General features: G+C 42.5%; 1 protein-coding gene across 2 annotated transcripts in view; it reads left to right on the forward strand.

Moving 5' to 3' along the window:
- The window catches only part of ZFAT (zinc finger and AT-hook domain containing), a 159,218-nt gene that overhangs the window by 42,942 nt on the left and 93,221 nt on the right, over positions 1–23,055 (forward strand). For both annotated transcript variants that reach the window (XM_045005851.1, XM_045005853.1), the window contains exons 4-5: positions 10,631–10,804; positions 22,876–23,029. In XM_045005851.1, the coding sequence (XP_044861786.1) occupies positions 10,631–10,804; positions 22,876–23,029 (328 nt within the window). The remainder of the gene's footprint in view (positions 1–10,630; positions 10,805–22,875; positions 23,030–23,055) is intronic.

The following is a 23,055-nucleotide window of genomic DNA, read 5'->3' on the forward strand; positions in this document are numbered from 1 at the left end:
AGGTATCAGACCACATAGATGACTGCAGGTGAACTGTATGTAACATAATACATATTCTCCTTAGATTTTTTCTTGTTTGAATTGAAGGAACTGCTGTGTCTCTTTACACTACAATTATTGTATTTTTCCAATTAAAAACCTCTTTGACAAGTTCATTGCTTTCTTTTCCAAATAGTGTTTGTTCACTTTCATCACTTCCTATTTATTGTTTGGAGCTTTATTGAATTTTATACTATCTTAGGAATTTAAAATAACTTGCCATCAGATTTCCGGTCACTGACTCACTGAATCTGTCTGTATTGTCCTATCTGTTAATTAATATTTCTTCCTGTTAGAAGATGAATTTTTTTCACTCTTATGTTAACCATAGCTCACATTAACGCTTTGTGCTAGCTTCCTCCACCCTTTGCATCGAGCTCTGAATAGGAACCCAGGGAAGGAATTGTGGTTCAGGGAGGGGGCAGCTTCCACCAGCCTTGGCTGTTACTTGCAGGGTGACTCCAACACATTCCCAATCCTGAATTTTCCCCAAAAAATGTGTGTTCTGCACTGACCAGCCCTCCCATGGACAGCCTAGATATATTAGGGCTGTTGTCACTCTAAGGGTTTTGTGCATAACAGTTTACCACCTTAAATGGGGTGACCCAAACTCAAGCACACTGGGTTTGATTAAACAATAAAACAAGTTTATTAACAAAAGAAGGAAAGCTTTTAAGTGAGAATAAACACGCAGTACAGTTAGAAATACAAGAAAAATAAAGATAAAATAAAAAATTCTTCCTACTACTAAACTGAACAAATTAGAATTGGGTTAAGATGAAGTTCTTACCAAATACCTGCAGCAACCTAACTGACCACTCCCCCAAAGTCCCATGGCAGTTTCTTTTGTCATTTTAGGTGCAGAGAGAGAGAGGGGCGGGGGTGTTCACCTTTCAGTTTTATAGTTTATTTCACTTTTGAAATGCCAGCTCTTCAAAGAGACTTTGGGGAAAAAGTTCTTTGCAGCTGAGAATAAGAGACAAGAAGTCTCCCGGTGAAAAGTCCTATGCTGTTTTTTCCTCTCCCCTTTGCTGAAATGCAGATCTCCTTTGTTCCCTGTCTTCCCCCTTTCCTTGTCTGAAGGCTCAACCAGATTGGTGGCACTAGTGTATAGGCTATATTTTCAGGTGTGCAAAACTTAAAGGGGAATTCTCATGTTTGTTCCATTAAGAAGAAAAGGAACTTGTTTAAGAAACAATTTAGTTGGCCTGTGATTATCTACATTCCCTTTGTTACTATTTCAGATGTGTTTTGAATACACCTTTTGTATCTTCTCCTGCCTGATCTCTTGGCAAGAGTCACAGTCCTGTGCAAAATTCAGGCATTATGAACAGCCTGTGGTAGGGGTGATCTGAAAGTGCAGTATCTCAGCAGGAGCTCATGGACAAAGGTACAATGCCTTCAAGAGGGCAGGAGAATGCATTTACTAAGTGAGCCTTTAACAGGGTGCAGCCTCTGTTCTCTATGCTCCCCAGCCTCGGGGGATTCTAATGACAGATATTTGACAGTTGTGCTCAGCCCTTCCATGAACAGGATGGATCCTTATGCCCTCCCTTAGGGAGAGAGTTATTTAATTAATTTAGCTCTATAAAATTAGACCCAAGTGGTACCTCTCCTGAAAACCAAACCAGACAAATCAAATCAATAGTGAAAGCCCACCATATGTAGCAGTAATTAATCAGATTTCACAGCAAATGGAAAAGTTTCACCTTTCCTGAAATCAAGCAACATTACCTCTGTAAAAGCCCCACATAAGATGAAAGTACAGTGACTTTGCATTGAATTGCAGTGTGCCCAAAGATCTGAGGGCATTTCAGCCCTACCCAGGCTTACTCCTACTGTTCTCTGACTCCATGAAGGGATTTAGGAACGAAGGAACCCTCTGCTCCAAACTTAGTAACAGCAGTGGCTCTGCGGCTGTGTTAGAGCAAGTGATGCTTTGCTAGTACCTTTGGCCCTATGTACAAGTGAGCTCCTCTCAGAGCAATGTGTGATGTGATATTCTGCTATTGCATGAGACAAAAAGAGCATCTGACTGGAATAATAAAAAAAAGGAGAGAGAGAGAGAGAATCCAACATCTACATATATTGAAAAATGGGGGGAGAAGGAGAATCACTTCTTTCAGTTATAATTATCTTAGATATTACTTGTAGGCTGAGTAACCCTGTGAACTTTTGTGATTTTTACAGTCACATTTTCACATTTTTTATTCCCTGCCCCCGCCACTCTCCATTGCTGTGTGAAAAGTGTGGAGGAAAACTGACTATGCCAGGCAGAGGCCAGTGAAAACGAGTATATACAAAATGGTTTAAAATGCATAAAGTAGGGCTGTCAAGCAATTAAAAAAAAATTAATCATGATGTTAAATAGTAAACCATTTATTTAAATATTTTGGATGTTTTCTACATTTTCAAATATTGATTTCAATTACAACACAATACAAAGTGTACAGTGCTCACTTTATATTTATATTTTATTACAAATATTTGCACTGTAAAAACCAAGAGAAATAGTATTTTTCAATTTACCTAATACGAATACTGTAGTGCAGTCTATCATGAAAATTGAACTTACAAATGTAGAATTATGTAAAAAACAAACAAACCCTGCATTCAAAAATAAAACAATGTAAAACGTTAGAGCCTACAACTCCACTCAGTCCTACGTCAGCCAATTGCTCAGAGAAACAATTTTGGTTACTATTTGTAGGAGATAATACTGCCTGCTTCTTGTTTACAGTGTCCCCTGAAATTGAGAACAGGCATTCGCCTGGCACTGTTGTAGCTAGATGCGCTAAAGATGCATATGTCCCTTCATGCTTCAACTACCATTCCAGAGGACATGGTTCCAAGCTGATGACAGGTTCTGTTCGATAATGATCCAAAACAGAGTGGACCGATGCATGTTCATTTTTATCATCTGAGTCAGATGCCACCAGCAGAAGGTTGATTTTCTTTTTTGGTGGTTCAGGTTCTGTAGTTTCCGCATCTGAATGTTGCTCTCTTGAGACTTCTGAAAGCATGCTTCACATAGGGTGAGCGACCAGAGAGCAAGTGTGAAAAATCAGGACGGAGGTGGGGGTTAATAGGTGCCTACATAAGACAAAAGCCCTGAATATTGGGACTGTCCCTATAAAAATTGGGACATCTGGATACCCTAATGCCACACCTTTTCCCTCTCAGATTTTGGATGACACTTCAGATTCTTAAACCTTGGGTTGAGTGCTGTAGCTATTTTTAGAAATCTCACATTGGTACCTTCTTTGCGTTTTGTCAAATCTTCTGTGAGAGTGTTCCTAAAACAAACATGTGCTGGGTCATCATCTGAGTTTGCTACAACATAAAATATATGGCAGGATGCGGGTAAAACAGAACAGGAGACATACAATTCTCCCACAAGGAATTCAGTCACAAATTTAATTAACACATTTTTTTTAACAAGTATCATCAGCATGGAAGCACCATCAGTATGGAAGCATGTTCCCTGGAATGGTGGCCAAAGCGTGAAGGGGTATTCAAATGTTTAGCATATTTGGCACGTAAATACCTTGCAATGCCAACTACAAAAGTGCCATGTGAACGCCTGTTCTCACTTTCAGGTGACATTGAAATAGGAAGCAGGCAGCAGTATCTCCCATAAATGCAAACAAACTTGTTTGTCTTAAGCAATTGGCTGAACAAGAAGTAGGACTGAGTGGACTTGTAGGCTCTCAAGTTTTACATTGTTTTGTTTTTGAGTGCAGTTTTATAACAAAAAAAATCTACATTTGTAAGTTACACTTTCACGATAAAGAGATTGCACTATAGTACTTGTAGGAGGTGAATTGAAAAGTACTATCGTATATACTTGTTCATTAGCCCGTTTGTTTATAAGCCGACCTCCCAAGATGCTTAGGTAAAAATAGCAAAAACTGTATGGCCCTTTCATAAGCCGACCCTGTATTTCAGGGGTTGGCAAACTTTGGCTCCTGGCCGTCTGAGTAAACTGCTGGCGCGTCAGGACGTTTTGTTTACTTGGAGCGTCTGCAGTCCTAGCACAAAGTAAATTTTAAAATGAAGACTTACCTTTTAGATATCATAATCTTGGTTGTTAATTGTAACAATTGTTTGTTCTGTGTGTGTGTAGCACCTACCATGATGGGGTCCAGGTCCAGGACTAGGGCTTCTAAGTGCTACTGCAATACAAATAATAATAATAATTAATAATAAAAATTCCACACAGAAGCCTGAATTTTAACTTGATGTCCATTTAAATGTTTACTTTGCTTTCAATAATAATAATAATTAATTGTTTAGGTCTCTTACCTTTTTGTGTGTGGCTGTCCACTTCTTTGAATGCCTTTTGACAAATAAAGGTTTAAGTAAAGTATCCTGAATTGCCAGAGAAGCATGAGTATTCTTGTGTAATCTCATGTCTTGAGGTGTGTTTTAGGTTTCTTTACGCATTTTTAAAATAAAATCTTTTTTATAAAATGAATGTAGTGACGTAAATGTTTGACTGTTCTGGGTCCAATATAAATAATACCCGAAAAACCAGGGCTTGGAGCTGTGCTCTGGCTCCACTTCGGCTCTAGGCAAAAACCTGCAGCTCCACTGCTCTGGAGCTGCTCTGCGCTCCAGCTCTGGGCTCCGCTCCAAAGCCCTGTGAAAAACCCATATTCCTTGGCGACCAGTACAGCTCTTCTCTTCTTTCAATGTATTTTCTAAAGCAAACAAGTTAAGAATGGAGGAGGACATTTTTTATACTGATTGCTGACTGAACAGTTAATATCATGGCCAATAAGGGCCTGATCCAATAAAGGGCTTGACTTTGATGGACTATAGATCACGCCCTAGAGAAATTAAGCTAATGTCATGAAGATAGTTATGCACGGAAAGGGAAAAATGGTCTTCAGCACCAGTGAAAAAAACTCAAAGAATCTTAGAACTGGAAGGGACCTCGAGAGGTCATCCGGTCCAGTCCCCTGCACTCAAGGCAGGATTAAGTGTTATCTAGACCATCCCTGATGTGTTTGTCCTACCCGCTCTTAAAAATCCCCAATAATGGAGATTCCACAACCTCCCTAGGCAATTTATTTCAGTGCTTAACCACTCTGACAGTTAGGAAGTTTTTCCTAATGTCCAACCTAAATCGCCCTTGCTGCAATTTAAGCTCATTGCTTCTGTCCTATCCTCAGAGGTTAAGAAGAACATTTTTTCTCCCTCCTCCTTGTAACAGCCTTTTATGTCTTTGAAAACTGCTTTTGTGTCCCCTCTCAGTGTTCTCTTCTGCAGACTAAACAAACCCAATTTTTTCAACCTTCCCTCATAGGTCATGTTTTCTAGACCTTTAGTCATTTTTGTGGCTCTTCTCTGGACTCTCTCCAGTTTGTCGCATCTTTCCTGAAATGTGGCGTCCAGAATTGGACACAATACTCCAGTCAAGGCCTAATCAGCGTGGAGTAGAGCAGAAGAATTATGTCTCATCTCTTTCTTACAATACTCCTTCTAATACATCCCAGAATGATGTTTGCTTTTTTGCAACAGTGTTACACTGTTCACTCCATATTTAGCTTGTGATCCACTATGACCCCCAGATCCCTTTCCGCAGTACTCCTTCCTAGGCAGTCATTTCCCATTTTGTATGTGTGCAACTGATTGTTCCTTCCTAAGTGAAGTAGTTTGCATTTGTCCTTATTGAATTTCATCCTATTTACTTCAGACCATTTCTCCAGTTTGTCCAGATCATTTTGAATTTTAATCCTATCCTCCAAAGCACTTGCAACCCCTCCCAGCTTGGTATCATCCGCAGACGTTATAAGTGTACTCTCTATGCCATTATCTAAATCACTGATGAAGATATTGAACAGAACTGGACCCAGAACCCATCTCTGCGGGACCCCATTCGTTATGCCCTTCCAGCTTGACTGTGAACCACAGATAACTACTCTCTGGGAACGATTTTCCAACCAGTTATGCACCCACCTTATAGTAGCTCTGTCTAGGTTGTATTTCCCTAGTTTGTTTATGAGCAGGTCATGCAAGACAGTATCTAAAGCCTTACTAAAGTCAAGATATACCACATCTACCACTTTTCCCCCCTATCCACAAGGCTTGGCACCCTGTCAAAGAAAGCTGTTAGGTTGGTTTGACATGATCTGTTCTTTACAAATCCATGCTGACTGTTACTTATCACCTCATTATTTTCTAGGTGTTTGAACATTAATTTCTTAATTATTTGCTCCATTATATTTCCGGCTACAGAAGTTAAGCTGATTGGTCTGTAATTCCCTGGTTTGTCCTTATTTCCCTTTTTATAGATGGGCACTATATTTGCCCTTTTCCAGTCTTCTGGAATGTCTCCCGTCTTCCATGACTTTTCAAAGATAATTGCTAATGGCTCAGTTATCTCCTCAGCTCCTAGAGTATTCTAGGATGCATTTCATCAGGCCCTGGTGATTTGAAGACATCTAACTTGTCTAAGTAATTTTTTACTTGTTCTTGCCCTATTTTAGACTCTGATCCTACCTCATTTTCACTGGCATTCACTATGTTAGATGTCCGATTGTCACCAACCTTCTTGGTGAAAACTGAAACAAAGAATTCATTAAGCACCTCTCCCATTTCCACATTTTCTGTTATTGTCTTTTCTCCCTCATTGAGTAACGGGCCTACTCTGTCCTTGGTCTTCCTTTTGCTTCTAATGTATTTATAGAATGTTTTCTTGTTACCCTTTATGTACCTAGCTAGTTTGATCTCGTTTTGTGCCTTGGCCTTTCTAATTTTGTTCCTACATACTCGTGTTATTTGTTTATATTCATCCTATGTAATTTGACCAAGTTTCCACTGTTTGTAGGACTCTTTTATTTTTTTTATTTTTTGAGTTTTAGATCATTGAAGATCTGGTTAAGCCAGGGTCATCTCTAGCCATACTTCCCATCTTTCCTATGCAGTGGGATAGTTTGCTCTCTCTTTGAAAATAATCTCTCTTTGAAAAAGTGCCAATTGGCTTCAACTGGTTTTTCCCCTTAGACTTGCTCCCATGGGATTTTACCTACCAACTCCCTGAGTTTGCTAAAGTCTGCCTTCTTGAAATCCATTGTCTTTTCTGCACTGTTCTCCCTCCTGCCATTCCTTAGAAACGTGAACTCTACCATTTCATGATCACTTTCTCCCAAGTTGCCTTCCACTTTCAAATTCTCAATCAGTTCCTCCCTCCCTATTTGTCAAATCAAATCTGGAACAGCCTCTCCCCTAGTAACTTTCTTCACTTTCTGAAATAAAAAATTGTCTCCAGTACATTCCAAGAACTTGTTGCATACTCTATGCCCTGCTGTGTTATTCCCAACAGATGTCTGGGTAGATGACTGAGTAGTTAAAATCCCCCATTGGGTGATTTTGTTAGTTGTTTAACTAACTTCTTCTTCCTGGTTTGGTGGTCTGTAGTAGACCCCCTACCATGACACCACCCTTGTTTTTTACCCATTTTATCCCAACCCAGAGACTTTCAACAAGTCTATCTCAACCTCAGTCCAAGTGTATACATCTTTAATATAAAAGGTAACACCTCCTCCCTTTTTTTCCTGCCTGTCCTTCCTGAGCAAGATGTACCCTTCTATACAAATATTCCAGTCATGCGTATTATCCCACCAAGTCTCCGTGATGCCAACTATGTCATAGTTGTATTTATTTACTAGCATTTTGAGTTCTTCCTGCTTATTCCCCATACTTTGCGCATTAGTTTACAGACATCTAAAATACTGATTTGATTCTCTCTCCTCCCCCCCCCCGCCTCCCCAGTTCTGTGTTGTCTTTCCATTATTTCTGCTAAAACAGTCCATGCTCCCCCCAGATTCCGACCCTTCTCCTAGGTCTCCATGTTTTTTACTTACCTGTGGGCTTTGGTCACGTGCCTCTGTTGAACCTAGTTTAAAGCCCTCCTTGCTAGGTTAGCCAATCTGTAGCCAAATATGCTCTTCCCCTTCCTCGATAGGTGGTCTCCATCTCTGTTTAGCAGTCCTTCTTCCTGGAACAGCATCCCATGGTCAAGGAAGCAGAAGCCCTCCTGGCGACACCATCCTCACAGCCAGTCATTCTCCTCCAGGATGCATCTGTCTCTGCCGAGGCCTCTACCCTTGACTGAAAGGACTGAAGAGAACACCACCTGCGCTCCCAACTCCCTCACCCTTACTCCCAGAGCCCTGTAGTCACTTCTGATCTGCTGAAGGTCATACCTCGCAGTATCATTAGTGCCCACATGGATGAGTAGCATGGGATAGTATTCAGAGGGCTGGATGATCCTCAACAATCTCTCCGTAACGTCTCGGATACAGGTCACTGGCAGGCAACATACCTCCCAGGATGCAATATCAGGGTGACAGATGGGTGCCTCCGTCCCGCTCAGAAGAGAGTCTCCAACCACCACGACCCTACGTTTCCTCCTGGGATTGGTGGCTGTGATCCTTCCAGCCTTGGGGATACATGGCTTCTCCTCTTCACCTTTGGAGGTGATTCCTCATCACTAGTTGCCAGGGCAGCCTAACGGTTCTCCATCACCATGGTAGATGGGTTGGGAGTAGGGGTGGAGCACTGCCTGCTGTCAGAAGTAAACAGCAGCCAGTGTCCTCTCTGTACGAGAGCCATATCCTCCTCTCCCGGTGGCATGATAGTTGTCCTCTCTAGCTGGATAGTGTCCTCAGCCTTGGAAGTCTTCATATGAATACTGTCAATGAATTCCTCATGTGCACAGATGCTCCTCAGCCTTGCCACCTCCTCCTGTAGCTCTCCCACCTGCTTCCTGAGAGATTCCACCACCAGGCACCTCTCACACTGGATGGTCCCCCCAGCCTGGCTTTCTGAGAGTGGGAAATGCAGCCTGGCTTTCTGAGAGTGGGAAATGCAGGTAGAGGCATCCATGGTTAGGTTCTCTGTCTGGATGCAGGCGCAGGTGGAGGAGACAGAAGCAGCATTGGCACTGGTCATGCAGCCCTTCCTAACCATAGCAATTCTATTATGTCTCCCTCTTACAAACTCCCTCCCTCAAACTCTCCTATTTGCAGTCCCCTGTTCACTAGCTCCTCTTGGTTGCTTAGCCTCTGGCTTTTAACAACGAGGAGTACTTGTGGCACCTTAGAAACTAACAAATTTATTTGGGCATAAGCTTTTGTGAGCTAAAGCCCAGTTCATCAGATGCATGGAGTGGGAAAAAAAACAGTAGGCAGGTATATATACACAGTACATGAAAAGATGGGAGTTGCCTTACCAAGTGGGGGGAGGTCAGTGCTAATGAGACAATTCAATTAAAGTGGAAATGGACTATTCTCAACAGTAGAATACCAAGGGAGGAAAAAATCACTTTTGTAGTGGTAATGAGGCCAAAGTAAACAGGGTGGCCCATTTCAAACAATTGACTACCAGTCTTTATTCAGGCCTAATTTGGTGGTGGCCAGTTTTCAAAGTAATTCCAGTTCTGCAGTTTCTCGTTGGAATCTGTTTTTGAAGTTTTTTTGGTTGAAGAATTGCCACTTTTAAGTCTGTTATTGAGTGTCCAGGGAGACTGAAGTGTTCTCCGGCTGGTTTTTGAATGTTATAATTCTTGAGGTCTGATTTGTGTCCGTTTATTCTTTTGCGTAGAGACTGGGAGTGGATGGGTCACTACAAAAACTAATTTCCCATACTAATTTCCCCCTACTGTTATCACACCTTCTTGTCAATTGTTTGAAATGGGCCACCCTGTTTACTTTGGCCTCATTACCACTACAAAAGTGATTTTTCCTCCCTTGGCATTCTATTGTTGAGAATAGCCAACTCCACTTTAATTGAATTGTCTCATTAGCACTGACCTCCCCCCACTTGGTAAGGCAACTCCCATCTTTTCATGTACTGTGTATATATACCTGCCTACTGTTTTTTTTCCCACTCCATGCATCTGATGAACTGGGTTTTAGCTCACAAAAGCTTATGCCCAAATAAATTTGTTAGTTTCTAAGGTGCCACAAGTGCTCCTCATTGTTTTGCTAATAGAGATTAACACGGCTACCACACTGAAACCTCTTGCTTTTAAGGCCTTCCCTCCTAGGTCAGCCCTACCCCACCCCCCCCCCCCCGTTTAATCACACAGCGGGAGGGTGATCACAAGGCTGATGGAGGTTGATCAAGGGAACAAAGGCTCAAACAGTCCTCAAACACACAATCCCAGTTGACCCAGTAACTTAAATAACCTGAAAGAAAAAGAAAAACACACAGTCAAACAAAGTCACTCACCCCAAGGTTAGTACTTGTCCCTTGTTCGTTCAGCAGCGGGATCTCCTTTACCCTCTCTCAAACACCCCTGTTTGCGGTCCCCTGTTTGCTAGCTCACAAAGTCATCAAGTTTCACAAACCTTTTGGTGGGATTTTCAAAAGTGCCTGTGTGATTTAAGAATACACATGATTCTAAGAGGGACTTATGCTCCTAAATCACTCACGTGCTTTTGAAAATCCCACCTTTTATTTTAAAATCTACCTAATACATATAGTTACATTAAGTATCTCCCCATTCATTCCAGGGTGTAAATATATAACAACATTTCACTTGTATATAGTTATGTTCTTTTTGATGTTTGCTCTTTAGGTAATGATTCTGACGTTGACCTTGACAGGAAGGAAGATGAGCGAGAAAAAACTCCGAAGAGGCCACGGATTCAGAAAACTGAGAAAACTCTATCCGCAAAGGAAAGCGACCAGATTTCAGGAGCTAAAAATCCTATTATAAGCGTGGTTTTGACAGCACATGAAGCTATTCCAGGTAACCATAATTATTCACTATATAATCAGATTGTTTTTAGTTCATGGGTATTACTTAATGCTCACAAAATATTAATAAAGTAATTGGAATAAGATTAATAAATGTTCAGAATATTTGTGATCTGAAAATCAGCAATATTTAGCATCCTTTGGTCATCTCCTTATAAAGGCTCTCTCCTCATCTGGCAGTTACATAACATTCAAAGCTGTCTTCAGCTTTCTTTAAAGGTCTGATGTAAAGGTATGAAAGGGAGTTTGGGGACTTAGGAAAAATAACTGAGTTTATATAGAGTAATAAAAGTATGTAAAGGATATTAAAGAAGGAACTGAAGATATGAATGATAAATCAATAGAAGAGTAGAAAATCATTCTTTTTTCCTTCAATAACCTGATTTATGTGTACAGCTACCTTAAATGTGAGTGCAAATCAGGTATTTGCAAGCACAAATGATTAGTTAGGTATCTAATTGGACATTTATGCATACAGATAGTGTACACATGCAGTATTTGAGTGTACAAATTAGGAGCGCAAGAACAAGTATGTTTCTGTAAATCAGGTACTTGAATTGATATTTAATTGAGTATTTTATGGCTGTGTGCAAAGTACTTTGCACTTCTATAGTAATCTTTTCATCACAGGATTTCAGACTTCTTTACAAATGTTAATTATTGACTCCGTAAAACCAAGCCTAGGCATTTGTCTGTTTGGGCCCTTTTCAGTGGGTTACAAGGCTAGTCTGTAAGGGCAGTGTGATAGCCAACATCTTTCTGTCCTCACATGTGTGGGGATAAGGTAACATCTTCATGAAATGCCCATCCTCTAGCCATTGCAATGACAGTGGGAATGGACCACTGGTTAGAAATTTGTACAGCTGTGCAAGTGTGGGCAAGGATATGAATAGTGCCCTTCCAAATTCACAGTCCATTTTGGTCTATTTCACGGTCATAGGATTTTAAAAATCTTAAATTTCATGATTTCAGATATTTAAATCTGAAATGTCATGGTGTAATTGTAAGGGTCCTGACCCAACAAGGAGTTGGGGGGGGGGGAATGGTCGCCACCCTGACTTCTGCACTGCTGCTGGTGACAGTGCTACCATCAGAGCTGGGCAGCTGGCAGAAGGATGGCATGGTATGGTATTGCCACCCTTTCTTCAGTGCTGCTGTGTGCAGAGCTGGGCCATCAATCAGCAGCCACCAAACTCTGGCCACCCAGCTCTGAAGGCAGCATCACAGAAGTAAGGGTGGCATGGCATGGTATGGTATTGGTACCCTTACTTCTACACTGCTGCTGGTGGCGGTGCCACCTTCAGAGCTGGGCAGCTGGAGAGCTTCTTCTGCACTACTGCCAGCAGAGGTGGACCCTCAGTCAGCAGCCGCCGCTCTCTGGCTGCCCAGCTCTGAAGGCAGTGCAGAAGTAAGGGTGGCAATACTGCAACCCCCTTAAAATAAACTTGCAACTCCATTTTTGGATCAGGCCCCCCTATTTGAGAAACCCTGGTCTCCCCCATGAAATCTATATAGTATTGGGTAAAAGCACACAGAAGACCAGATTTCATGGCAGGAGACAAGATTTCACGGTCCGTGACACATTTTTCATGGCTGTGAATTTGGTAGGGCCCTAGATATGAATATTAGGATTGTGTGCATATGTGGCGCTGTGTACATGCTTCGGGGTGTATGAGAGTATAGGATATATGGGAGAGAGAGAATCTAGGGATAAGAAAGACTAGGAAGGGAAAGTAGTGTTGCTGAAATTGAGATTTTATTGCAAGTATCAACATATTTGTCATTTTTCTTCATGACCCAGCTTCTATAGTGAAGTGATTGTTTGTGAGAATTTTGGGAGGAGAGGGGGTGGTGGTGGTTTCTTTTTTTTTTTTAAAGTAAATTTTAGGCAAATGTTTGTTATACACATAAATGATCCTTTGAATGATCCATAAAATTTTAACATAACTTGCTTCAACTTACTGGAGATGTTTGTGTATAATATCCCGTAGATAGAAAGAGCTCAATAAATTGAAAGGAGTTATGGTAATATATTATTCTTCATATAGATTTGAAGGCATCATTTACATGAATGAGAATTATCATTTTGCATAGAAGTTCCCAGCTCTAATATATGTAATAAAAATAAAATCAATGCCATTGGAGGCAATTATGGATTATTATCCTTGCTCATGATCCGCACTCATGATTAAACCTCACTCATGATCTCATGATAAAACTCTCAAATGTGTCTCAAACATTTGAGAGTTCTATCCCGAGATCATGAGTGAGGCTTTAACTTAGAAATCACTGTCAGCACCGGGTGGTGGGCCTCTGACTGTCAGCATTTGGGAGTTTTGGCGGGTATTAGAAAGGTATTACATCTGTTACATTCACAGGAATTGTTTTACTTTATTTTTCTTACAGTGCATTACATTCATAGTCTTTCCTGCTATATTTTACTCTTGAGGGAATTATGTGCCAAAAAAATATGCGCACAATATTTTAAAATTCTGCAAATTTTATTTGTCAATAAATAAATGTGGCTCCAGCATGGCAGTGGGGAGCACAGGCCACTGGCTGCATTGAGGTGGGAGATCACCCCAAAGCCCCACTCTCCCCAATACAGGGACTCAGCAGTGAGCCTGCACCTGACCTGACAGTACAAGAGCTGGGCCTGCCCCAGAAACACCCAGGTGCACCAGGTGTGGGTAGGCAGGCTCAGCCCAGCAGGATCCAAGTGTGGAGGGGCTTAATGTGGCAGGATCCAGATGTGGGGTGAGAGGTTTCGCTGTGGGGCAGTCTGGGTGTGAGCAGCTCAGTGGGAGATCTGGATGCACAGAGGCTCTTTAGGGGGTTCCGGGTGCCGGGGCAATGGGACTCTGCAGGGGATCTGAGTAATGGTTGTTGGGTTCAGCGGGGGGGTTCTGGATGTGGGGAGATGGGGCTTGGCGGGGGCATCTGGGTGTGGGGCTTGGCGGGGGCATCTGGGTGCTGGGGGTTTGTGGCTTGATGGGGTGGGGGTCCAGGTGCAGCTAATTAGGGCTCAGTGGGGTGGGGGGCTTGTCAGATGGGTCCAGGTATAGGGAGGTAGGGCTTGTCAGGGTGAGAGTTCGATGGGCCTGCTTAAGGGGGATCCCCAGCTGCTGTTGAGGGGATGCTGCATGCTGGGATCCCGCTTCCCCCCGTGATTCCCCTATCCCCTTTTCTTCGCCACCCCCCACTCCCACATTCCCGTCCCACTGCCTCTTCCCCCCCCACCCCATCTTCCCTCATTTCCCCCACCCCCCTTACCCAGTCCCACTGCAGGCACTCACTGTTCCACAGAAAATAGGAAGGCTGCCAGAACACAGAAGGGGGAGCACAACTGGCACTATGACCCAGCGTTCAGTTGCAGAGTCAGCCCCCTAGCTGGGCAGCTCTGCCTTTGCAGGAGGGAGGGGGCAGTGGCATGTAACCCTGTGTGCCCCCCCATGCCTTGCTTCTGCTTGGGGGGCAATCCTCCCCCAAAAAAATGCACACGTGCGCCCCCTCCCCTCTCCGGCGCAGCTTCCCTGCTGTTTTCTGCAGGGAAAAGCAGGAAACGTGCATGGTGCAGGGGCATTTTCTGCTGCGGCCACACAGTCCTGCAGAATCCCCCCAGAAGTAAGTCACTGGCATGCACGTATGCTCAGTCCAGACCCGCCGATGATGATCACGCAAGCACACATGCCTAGCTACCCTCTCCCATCTCTGAGGCTGCTCTAGGCACGCTGGAAGAGATGTGCTGCTGGGGAAGATGCACATGTCCCCTGGCAGATTTTTTTTTGTATTTTTTTTTGGGATTTTGTTGCGCGAGGGGCACATTAAAATGCCGGCCATATGAATTCTGCGCCCTGCATCAGAGCAGAATCCCCCCTTCCCCCCCCCCCGGAGTAATATTCATCATTCATTTACTGTTTTGAGCTATTTTGATGTCTCTGGAAATTCTTAGGTCATTTCTTTTCTCATAAATGCTTTTATGTGTACACTATCATAAAGATGGCTTTTAACACCTTTCCTTTCATTTCCTGGAGATCTTTCTTTAGTAGAAAGTTAGTTTATTGTTGCAGACTGTTGCTGAAGAATAAAGAAAATTATTTTTTTCTCTCTGATTATACTAGATCAGTGGCTCTCAACCTTTCCAGACTACTGTACCCTTTCAGGGGTCAGATTTGTCTTGTGTACCCCAAGTTTCAGCTCACTTAAAAACTACTTGCTTACTTTTGTCTTTTTATGTCTGATTTTGAATCACAGCACACTATTACTGAAAAATGCTTACTTTCTCATTTTTTGCCATATAATTATACAATACATTGATTGGAATGTAAATATTGTTCTTACATTTCATACTTGAGCCTATTTTTCACTTGTGAGCCTTGTCTAAAGCCTGAGCCTCAGACAGTGGGGCTGAAGCATGTAACGTAGATTCACTGGGCCCCTATAGCATGGAACCTCAAGCATTTGCCCTACTTGCCATCCTCTAATGCCAGCCCTGCACTTGCCACCCCCACCCCCCGCACACCTGTCCCATGACCCCACTGAGGGCTGCAACCCCCAGATTGAGAAACACTGAACTAGATCATGTCAAGTTCAAGACTGTTTAAGTGCTGTCACTGCAGCATTTTCATCAAGCATTAGCACTCTGTAGCCACCTGTCATTTAAGCTGAGAACTTTGTATAGATACCCCTTTTTCCTTAATATGGAGTGTTATAAAATTCTTGTTGAAGATGCCACATAAGCTTTCTATCAATTAGAAAAATGGAAACTCAAGAATTAGTAAAAAGAACAGGAGTACTGGTGGCACCTTAAAGACTAACAAATTTATTTTAGCATGAGCTTTCGTGAGCTGCAGCTCACTTCTAGCTCACGAAAGCTCATGCTAAAATAAATTTGTTAGTCTTTAAGGTGCCACAAGTACTCCTGTTCTTTTTGCGGATACAGACTAACACGGCTGCTACTCTGAAACCTGTCAAGAATTAGTAGCGTTTCATCTGTAGTTTTGAGAAAGTGATCATACTCGGGGCTTTTCTACACTTGAAACGCTACAGTGGCACAGCTGCAGCTCTGCAGCTGCATCGCTATAATGCCTCAGCGTGCACACTACTTACAGTAGTGGGGGGGGGGTGCTCCTGTCAACATAAGTAATTGCACCTCTCTGAGAGTGGAAGAATTCTTCCATAGACCAAGCGCTGTCTACACCAGTGTTAGGTTGGCTTAATACATTGCTCAGGGATGTGGATTTTTCACACCCCTGAGTGATGTAGCTGGGTCAACCTAACCTTTTAGTGTGGACCAGGCCTCAGACAGCATGTCTCCTTTTTCTTATGCAAGATGCTTTCCAAATGGTCGTACTAGCAGCTGTTCAATAAACTTTTATTCTGCACTACTTAGGTCAGGTTCAGGGACCCTGCTTTATATTGTGTGTACTGTAGATTATAGCTAAACTGATCATTGAAAATCCTTTTAGAACAGATAAGTGGGATACTAATTTTCCAACAAGGAGAGCTAGACAAGGTTTGATTGTTTTTTCTTTCATAGAATTAATTTAAAGCTCTGGAAAGGTAATGGATTGACAGCCTTAGAAACTTGAAAGCTTATATTAACCTGCAGAATAAGTATAGCTTGAGCAGCAGCATTGCAAACGCCTCTTCCCATGGCACTGAAGGACCTTATTCGTTAGTTGGAGGGACCCCATGCTCCCAGAGGTGAGAGGGAAGGTTAATCAGTCCTTGACCTCTGATTAAACTGACTAGTAGGCATTTGTTGTTATTAACATCTCTCCTCTAGAAATTGCACTGACCACACACAGTTATGCTTTCAATTAAAAGCATTTACTCTTAAACGTGACTGACTGGTGTTTTTCTTTGATAGTGTTTACAAATGTGTTAATGGCCACCGCTGGGTAAATACAGTGTCAAATCCTCAGTGTTCTATTTTCTGTTAATTTCATTTTCCCCTCCAGCATGAAGTGGCATTGCAGCAGGGTGGTCACCTTCTCCTGCCTTAAAAGGCTTAAAACAGCCCGGGGAGAGGGCTGTGGCAGGGAAGGAAAAGCTAGGTTGATTGAGGAAAGCAGCCACAGCTGGGGCCATGCCCCAATCAGGCCATAGCTGGCCTTATAAGAGGGCTGAGGCCAGAAGCCAGAGAGAGACTCCCTCTAGCTTCTGAGAGGGAGGGACCTGGCTGTAGGGACCTGAGCAGAGTACCTGAGTGGAGCAGGGCTGGGGAAAGGCAGAGGAGCTGGGAAGCCCCCAGCCTGGGAAGCCCCAGGCTGCGGCCTACCACAAGGCCAATGGGCACTGGGGGTTGCAGAGGGCAGCCGAGGGGTAGGCAAAGGCAGCAGGTCCAAACCCAACCTTACCAGTGACGAGTAAGCTAGGTGATGACTGGCAGTAGCCTTATACTGAGGCAAGGTGGGGATAGTGGGTGGGGGTTCCCTGGGAAGGGAAGACCCTGAGACTGAGGGGTGTACGGCCAGGGGGCAGCACCCCTGATAATGAGGTACCGAGTCCGGGAGGGACACGGGGGCCAAGTGGCAGCGGGACACCAGCCTGCAGGGCGCTCCAGAGGCTGGATGAGCTAATTCCCGGAAGAGACCAGCAGGAGGTGCCGCAGGGGTGAGTCCCACATTGCTACAGGCATGTATAGTTCCTCTGGCCACTACTAATGCAGGGCCCGGTTGGCTTAGTGTTTCCATCTTCCACACCCATGGGTTGGTTTTTTTATTTTAGTAATCTGGACCTTAAACTGACAACATAGTTTCAGCCTGCTAGGCTGATGGTAGAAAGCACCTTCAGCACAAGGGACTGACTGACTCACAAGTCACAGGTAAGATATCTAAACAGGGAAGGTAGCTTTCATGTTTGGCAACCCATTGGATTACCACAGACTATCCAAAAGTCCCCATCACCATTGAAAACAAGAACTGGTAGCCAAACAAAAAGGTAATGTAGTACACAAGAAATTGGCTACAGTAGGGATATACCATGTCAGGAATTACAATATTACTAACAGCATATCCCAGTAGACAGAATCTGTCTAGAACCAAGAATACGATGTCCGACAGGAACTATCTATAAAGTAAAAAGATAACAAATCCACACCCTCTATTCCCTACTTGATCCCTGTTCCAATTGGTTTGAGAAGCCACAAGACAAAAAAATTCCAAATCAGGAAAGGCTACAGCCACTTGTTTAGAGGTTTGCTACATGACCATGCAATACCAATCCTTCACACCCACCCAGGCAAAGGAAACAGGGACCAACCTCAACGGTATGTTTGAAATTACAAAACATGTCGGAGCCATAGCAGAGTCATTTTAGGTGAAGGATGCCTGTGGAATTCTCTACCAGAGAAGATCAGGATGAACTCAAATCTTGTCTCTATTAGAGACCAGTCCACACACTTGCTATTTCATGTTAGACTTTTCTCAAAAGACCTTGTGACACTGGCTGGCAAGATGGAGAAGGGATAAATAAAATCTAAGAATCTAAAATCCTTTCTGAGGTTGAAGCAGAGAATATAGCCGTACTAGGCTTCCAATGAAAATTAAACTTCCTGTGTTTGGCACTAAGATACTATACTGATTAGTGCAGTTAACCAGCATCTGCTCAGTAACTGCAAGAAATCAGCCAATATATGATAGTTCAGCTGAGCGACAGGAATGTTGAAATTTTTTATGTAATGCCAATTTTTTTCTTAAATGGTAAGCATATATAAAATATGTTTGATTGTCTGTCATTCTACTTTCTTCATATGCTGCTTTTCTTCTTTGATTGTAAGGTGTTTGGGATTAGGACTGTGACAAACATGGAGCTGCTATATAATCTAAAAGAGTAGTAATAGTAATAATTGGAGATATACCAATCTCCTAGAACTGGAAGGGACCTTGAAAGGTCATCGAGTCCAGCCCCCTGCCTTCACTAGCAGGACCAATTACTGATTTTTGCCCCAGATCCCTAAGTGGCCCCCTCAAGGATTGAATTTACAACCCTCGGTTTAGCAGGCCAATGCTCAAACCACTGAGCTATCTCTCCTGCCCTGAGAGATAATTTTATGAACACTGTATGTGACCTGGTCAGTGTGGTGAAGTTCTTGTATATCTGGTTATAGACTTTTCTATATGAATTTATTGATCTAGCTCAATAGAGGGCTGTATTAGAAAAAAGCGGGGCGGGGAGTGGGGGGAAGGGGCAGAAAAGCAACACGACAGCTATAAATAAGCAAACTAAGTGAAATCACCATCAGCTCAGGATTAAACAAAGACTGTGAATGGCTTGCCAACTACAGAACCAGTTTCTCCTCTCTTGGTTTTCACTCAACTGCTAGAACAGGGCCTCATCCTCCCTGATTGAACTAACCTCATTATCTCTAGCTTGCTTCTTGCTTGCCTATATAACCTGCCCCTGGAAATTTCCACCACTTGCATCCGAAGAAGTGGGTATTCACCCACGAAAGCTCATGCTGCAAAACATCTGTTAGTCTATAAAGTGCCACAGGATTCTTTGCTGCTTTTACAGATCCAGACTAACACGGCTATCCCTCTGATGTTTTAAAGGGCTCATCCTTTTGTTCCTCCTTCTGGGGAAATTCTACTGCTTCAAACCCCAGCCCTCTACAGAGAAATTGGGGAAAAAACTGGTTCTCCTAGCTTCAACCAACCCATTGTGCTAAGGTGTTACCATTTCAATTGGGCGACCATCAAGATAAAGTAAGAAGAATGAATGGTCTGGGAGATGTGTGGCACAGCTCTGATAGCAGATGGTGGATTCTTCATATACTGAGGCATTCAATGAAACAGCAATTTAAGAAAATCAACTCAAATTCATAAGTTGGTTGCATATAATTGATTCCCCAAGTTGTCACAGTTGGGGATAATAAGATCTGTTTTCTCTTTGGTTCTAAATAAGTAGTATTTTGCTTTAAGAAGGCTATTTAACCACTGTATTAACCATTGGTCACTGCTTCCCAGGCAACAGAACTGCAGGGTCTGAGTCCAAGTCAGACCTGCTGAGATAATCATGGTTTGTACCAGGGGATGTCAGCTCAAACCCAGGTCTGAGAGTGGGAGAATCATATAATTCCTCCAAGGCCTGAGACCTGAGTGCGTTGCACTTGAGATCAAGAGGCAGTCCGAGATACAGATAGCGTGCTACCTTGGCCAAGGACTTTGTCTACTGGGAACATACACTACCTGGCACAATGGGGCCCCTATTCTGATCAGGGCCTTTGAGTCCTACTATTCTCTAAATGTGGTATGCATTGCAGGTATTAGTTGTAGACTTGGTCAGAAAATGTTTTTCTTTTCTGTGCTCTGGGCTCCCTGGCTAAACTACTTCTCTCAGGGTGCACTACCATCTCACCTCTTCATGAGCAACCTCAGTGCATCATAGGAGTTCCTGGCCACAATACATCATGGAACATGTAGTCCTGCTTGGAAACCTGGCCCATAGAAGAGAATATGGGTAAAACCCTGCAAATCTGCAGATATCTGCTTTATATCTGCAGATGTCCACATCCAAATTTTGTATCCACGCAGGGCTCTAAGTATGAGCATAAGGAACCTGAATTCATACTCCTAGGAATTGCTGTGGTGGTATTTTGAAATCAATTTTTTTGATTTTTGGAAGTTTGTTTTTTCAATTAAAAGTCAGAATTTTCCTGTGGAAAGCAAACATTGCAAAAAAACCAAAACCAAACAAAAAAACCCTCAAACCCTCCCTCCATTAAAAAGCAGTTTTGATGGAAAATTTTTGGCCAACCCCAGTTATTTACCTACCGACTAGCTTTCTTTCACTCATAGACAGGTTTCAGAGTGGTAGCGTGTTAGTCTGTCTCAGCAAAAAGAATGAAGAGTAGTTGTGGCACCTTAGAGACTAACACATTTATTTGGGCATAAGCTTTCATTTGCTAAAACCCAATAGCTTACGCCCAAATAAATTTTAGTCAGTCTCTAAGGTGCCACAAGTACTCCTTGTTCTTTTTTCTCTTCACTCATAGAGTATCTAAAGTTTAATCTTGGCCTTTTTACAATTTATTTTTCAACTAAGTCCCTTTTTTTTAAAGTATTGCTTATTTTTTGTAAAGGATAATTTCTTTAAAACCATCTGCTTGATGGGTGGGAAGATACTTACCTTAATTTTGTTCCTTCATGATGAAAGGAATATTTCTTATGCATCATTTTGTTTCTTTTCTCTCTCTCTTTCGTAACATAGTGGGAGTCTAGGTTTACAAAAAAATCATTCTTCTTACTTTATCTAAACAGTCTTATGTGACTTTACCTTTTAATTTTGTTCTCTCCGCTTTATTCTATTATTTCCCAAACATCTTCGCATTTCATTTAAGCTGTTTTCTTTCTTTTGACACAAAAAGAAACAAGCTACTGTCGTCTTTCTCAGTTAGATCTTTCTTAGTTTCTAATGCTGTAAACTGAAATGTGATCAAATGCTGACATAAGCAAACAAAAAATCTTTGAGACTTAATGCAGCCAATTGTGCATGAAGTAACTTATTTCAGCTAAGCTGTTTTAGGTCTAAGACATCACACACACAGACACACACACACACACACACACACTTTTCAAAGTCAAGCACTCAAAAGTTAGGACATGCCTGTCTTAAGGTTGTATAGGTAACCTTAATATGTCCCTCTTTTGCATATGCATTATGATACAGTCTTTAATTACATAATCATATGCTACTTTTTTCATAGGACCGCTACCTTATTCAGTGCACAGGATGGACAGAACTCACTGAATGAGCAACTTTTCAATATTTTCTTTTCTCTTTATTGTACACAGGGTCGGCTCCAGGCATGAGCCCAGCAAGCAGGTGCTTGGGGTGGCCATGGGGAAGGGACGGCACGTCTGGCTCTTCAGTGGCAATTTGGCAGCGGGTCCCTCACTCCCTCTTGGAGCGAAGGACCTGCCGCCGAATTGCCGCCGAAGGCTGAAGTGGCGGCGGTAGAGCTCCCGCAGATCGCGATTGTGGCTTTTTTTGTTTGCAAAAACCCTGGAGCCAGCCCTGATTGTACACTGTGTGTCTCCATGCCTTATTTACTGCCCACTATTCAAACCTGCTAAAGACAGAATTATTAAATTCCTCATGGGCTTTTCTGTGGTGCTCATCACTATTGTATCTGAGTTCTTAACAAACATTTATTTGTCTTCCCAATGCCATGTGAAGTGAGGAGGTGGTATTGTCCCAATTGACAGATGGGGAGCTGAGGTAAAGAGATTTCTCTTCATGCCAATTCCCTGCCTCATTCACTGCACAGCTTCCAACTTCTGCAACAAATGAGTTAAGGATCATACAGACAACAGCCTCCTTTACTGTGCAATCCTGATTCATTCACAGAGCAGGTTCATTCTGCACTGTGGAAGTGGTGCATATGCGGTCTGATCAGCTATTGGATCTGTAAGAGGCTGGAGCATGCTCAGCAAGGATGGGATATTCAGATGTCTCAGCTGCTAAATTCAGTCTGTACTGAGAATGTGCAAAATATGATCTTTTGAAAAGGCTTACAACTTGGCCAAATTTGGGCAGATTTTTGCAGGGACAACAAAAGGCACATCCCTGACAAAAAGCCCCACTTTTCCCCTTCAGCACCACATTTCAAGCCTCTGTCTCAAAGCAGGAGGAGTTTAGAACTATTTTTAAAAAATGTTGTTGTTCTTTTAATACTGGTAAAAGTAATTTTTCTCTAGACTCATTCTTGGAAATGGCTGTATCATTTTGGCTGAAATTCTCCCAAAAACTTCAGCCTGAGGCAGATACCCTGTCATGTAAAATATCAGTTCAAATGATTAAAGTCTGGCAAAGATCTAAGCAACTGAAAACAGGATCTTATAATGGAAGTGTTGGGCAACCTTAACTGGCATCACTACGTCTACCTACAATACAACAAAGATCTGCAGTGCAAGTACTATAGTTTTACTCTGTCTTTCTACTATTACATTCAAAGAAGTAGAACAAACCAAAGTAAAATAGCATAATAGTCACAGGACAATTGCATTTTAATATCACTATTTTAATAAGCATTATTATGTTTTATTTTAATTTTAGGAGCTACAAAAATTATTCCAGTTGAGGCTGCTCCCCCAGAAATTGAATCAGCAACAAATCCTGAGACAGCAGTACCAGACACAGCTCAACGAAGAGGGTATCAAGAATATGCCATTCAACAAACACCATATGAGCAGCCAATGAAATCAAGCAGGTAATTTTAAAGTACTTGGGTGTGAC

The sequence above is a fragment of the Mauremys mutica genome, chromosome 2 (genome assembly GCF_020497125.1).
Source record: "Mauremys mutica isolate MM-2020 ecotype Southern chromosome 2, ASM2049712v1, whole genome shotgun sequence".
Lineage (NCBI taxonomy): Eukaryota > Metazoa > Chordata > Testudines > Geoemydidae > Mauremys > Mauremys mutica.